Source organism: Kryptolebias marmoratus, linkage group LG15, assembly GCF_001649575.2.
Source record: "Kryptolebias marmoratus isolate JLee-2015 linkage group LG15, ASM164957v2, whole genome shotgun sequence".
NCBI lineage: Eukaryota > Metazoa > Chordata > Actinopteri > Cyprinodontiformes > Rivulidae > Kryptolebias > Kryptolebias marmoratus.
In genome coordinates, this window is record NC_051444.1 from 2144595 (window position 1) to 2147758 (window position 3164).

A 3164-nucleotide genomic window follows, 5' to 3' on the forward strand; every position below is an offset into this window, starting at 1 on the left:
TGTGTCTGCAAAACATGTGAGGAGAGCTGCAGACCAGGGACGATCCAGAAATGCTCATGAATGTCAGTTTAGAAGCTATCAAAGTTCTCAAATAAAGCACCTTTTGAGAATGTCAATGTTTGTTGGGAATTATCTTACAAAACTAGGAAGTATTGTTGGTTTATATATTAAAAGTTATGGTTGTTTATTGATTTTAGTAAAAAAAAAGATAACTTTTAGGAAAATGCTCGTGAAATCCTGGAGGGACTGACTAAACCAGGATATACAGGAGATCCCAACTGAAGGGGTTGAACTACCGGCAGATTGAGGATGTCAAAAAATCCTGCCAGTGGCTAGAAAGGGCTGGACTTCCAGATCCAGACTTTGCTAACCAATCGGACATTGTGGTGATAGATGTAGCAGTCCCAAGCGACTCTAACATCAGGAAGAAGGAGCATGAAGAGCTGGAGAAACACCGAGGGCAGAAAGAGGAAACCGAGAAGTTTTGGAGAGTCAAGGCCTCCATGGTACCAGTTTACTACGACTCTGGTGTTTTTGTAACTTTTGTATTTTTCATTAGACTTTTATTTAAAATTAAATTCTCCATAGGAACACACGGAGATCTCTTCAGTTCACTTTTAGCTGCAGCATTTTTGGTTTTTGGCTTTGCTAATAATTGCATCTGTTTTGCTACCGTCTGATGCTAAGTTTTTAGCTTGTTTTGCTGCCTTTCAGCTTGTGTTCGGCTTGTTTTAATTCCATATCTCAGCTTTAGTTTCTTCAGTGTTCACGCTGCAGTTTCTCAAGTCATTATGAAATATTGTGACTTAAACAGGAAACAGTGGATCAGAAGTTCCTCCCGGCTTTAAATGCTTAAAGTTTTGGAAAGGTCGGATTAATTGGACGCTCTTTAAATGTCGTCCTTCCTCGTCTTACAGATGGAGCACAGGCAGAAGTATGGAAAGATCTTCAAGTCTCACTTCGGGCCCCAGCTGGTGGTCTCCATCGCGGATCGGGACCTGGTGGCGGAGGTTCTGCGGGCCGAGGGCGTGGCCCCTCAGAGAGCCAACATGGAGTCCTGGAAGGAGTACAGAAACATGAGGGGCCGTTCCACCGGCCTCATCTCAGCGTGAGTCCCCCTCGACCTTTGACCTTTGGGTCCTGACAACAAACTCCCCAGGTTTGGTCGGTGTAGACGAGATCTGTGCAGCACCAACGCTGGTGTATGTGAGACCAAAAAAAACCAGTTTTCTCGCTCCACTGGTCGTCGTTCAGGACATGATGTGGTTTGTTCACAGGGAGGGCGAGGACTGGCTGAGGATGCGGAGCATGCTCCGGCAGCTCATCATGCGTCCGCGGGACGTCGCCGTCTTCTCCGATGACGTGAACCAGGTGGTGGACGACCTGATCCGGAGGGTGTCGGCGCTGCGAGCGCAGCAGCCAGACGGAGCCACCGTCACCAACGTCAACGACCTCTTCTTCAAATACGCCATGGAAGGTCGGTGAAGGCGGGCGACGGTGTTGTTGTCTGTCAATGACGTGACCGCTGACTTGGCAATAACGACGCGACCGCCGACTCAGCAATAATGATGTGAATGCTGACTCGGCAACAAGGACACCAACATTGACTCGGCAACAACGACTTGAACGCTGACTTGGCAATAATGATACGAGCGCTGACTCAGCATTCACACTATTAAGAGAAATCTGCAAACGTTTCTGACACCAGAACAGGATTCTTGTTGCAGCCTTTAACTCTCGCTCTCTTTTTGTGTCTTTTGCAGGTGTGGCGGCCATCTTGTTCGAGTGCAGGCTCGGATGTTTGGAAAACGACATCCCGAAGGAGACCCAGGACTACATCTCTGCCCTGAACCTGATGTTCAGCTCCTTTAAGACCACCATGTACGCCGGAGCCATCCCCAAGTGGCTGCGGCCCGTCATCCCCAAACCCTGGGAGGAGTTCTGCCACTCCTGGGACGGTCTCTTCAGATTCAGTAAGCTCCGCCTGCCTCTCAGGATGGAGGGTGATAATGTAACTGCCTGCCTGATAATCAGTCTGTCAGCAGAACATCTCCATGAAACCAATCATTGGCTGCACGTCTACAGCTGGTGATCCGATCCAAGATGGCCTCCGCAGCTCGAGCAGTTTTACAAATAACGAGCTAACGTTGGGGATGGTAGTAGCTGAGAGTTGTCCCCAACAAACAAACCGAGCTCTAAGAGATTCTCACATTCCTGCATGTGATCGTAGATTTAACCAGAACGGTGATACTTTAGTTTTTGTCCAACATTCAACTGGTTTTTCCCGTCCTTCCCGCCTTGTTGTCCACCTTCTCGTGCGTTCGCTCGGTTTCCAGGCGTTCTCCACGTTGACAAGAGGTTCGCCGAGGTGGCATCCCGGCTGCAGCGGGGGGAGGAGGTGAGGGGGGGCCTGCTCACCCACATGCTCACTAGGATGGAGATGAGCCTGGAGGAGATCTACGCCAACGTCACCGAGATGCTCCTGGCCGGGGTCGACACGGTGGGTGTGTGTGAGTCATTGTTTCGTGTCACAGCGTAGGTTACCGGCGCCACATCTGTGCCAGCGTGGGGTCAGCGCCATGAATCGGGAGGTTACAGAGCGTCTCATTTGTCCCCCCCGTCCGTTAGGTCCTCACAGGGGTCCCTTTGTCCCCGTTTTCTTTAAGCAGACGTCTGCGTTCTTAACGTTTCTTTGCTGAAAGCTCAGGCTGCAGGTTTGGGAGAAGGATGGATTTTAATGAAACTTCTGCAGACTTTATTCTCTTTTAATCATCCATAAATCACGTAAAATGTCTTCTGACTTCTGTTTTTGAATTGTTAGAAACTTTAGCTCGTAGGCACGGTGTTTCTACGTTTAGCTTTTAACTATTTCATCAGTTTTACAGATATTGAGCTCGAGCATGACGCCTTGTTCGTTATTTTCAAGCTTTTTCAACCCAAACGGCTGCAGCAGCTTTTGTCATTTCAGTGTAAAACTTTGGCGCTGAGGGCGGTGGGTGACATGCATTCCTCTGAGGACGGTCAGGCGTGTTAATTGTAGAAAATGTTCCGCCTCAGTGTTTCTGCAGATGTCTTCTGAGCGCAGGTGTGTTTGTAGCCGCTGCCTAATTTGTTTGGGGTTCTGTGAGCTTAATGAGAATTACGGGCGGGAAGGGGGGGGGGGG

The 3164-nt window shown here is 49.1% G+C and overlaps 1 protein-coding gene across 1 annotated transcript in view; it reads left to right on the forward strand.

Moving 5' to 3' along the window:
* Positions 1 to 3164, forward strand: part of LOC108250623 (cytochrome P450 27C1) — a 12969-nt gene that overhangs the window by 4020 nt on the left and 5785 nt on the right. Inside the window, exons 2-5 of the mRNA XM_017440589.3 lie at positions 918 to 1108; positions 1278 to 1477; positions 1764 to 1973; positions 2337 to 2500. Of these exons, the coding sequence (XP_017296078.1) occupies positions 918 to 1108; positions 1278 to 1477; positions 1764 to 1973; positions 2337 to 2500 (765 nt within the window). The remainder of the gene's footprint in view (positions 1 to 917; positions 1109 to 1277; positions 1478 to 1763; positions 1974 to 2336; positions 2501 to 3164) is intronic.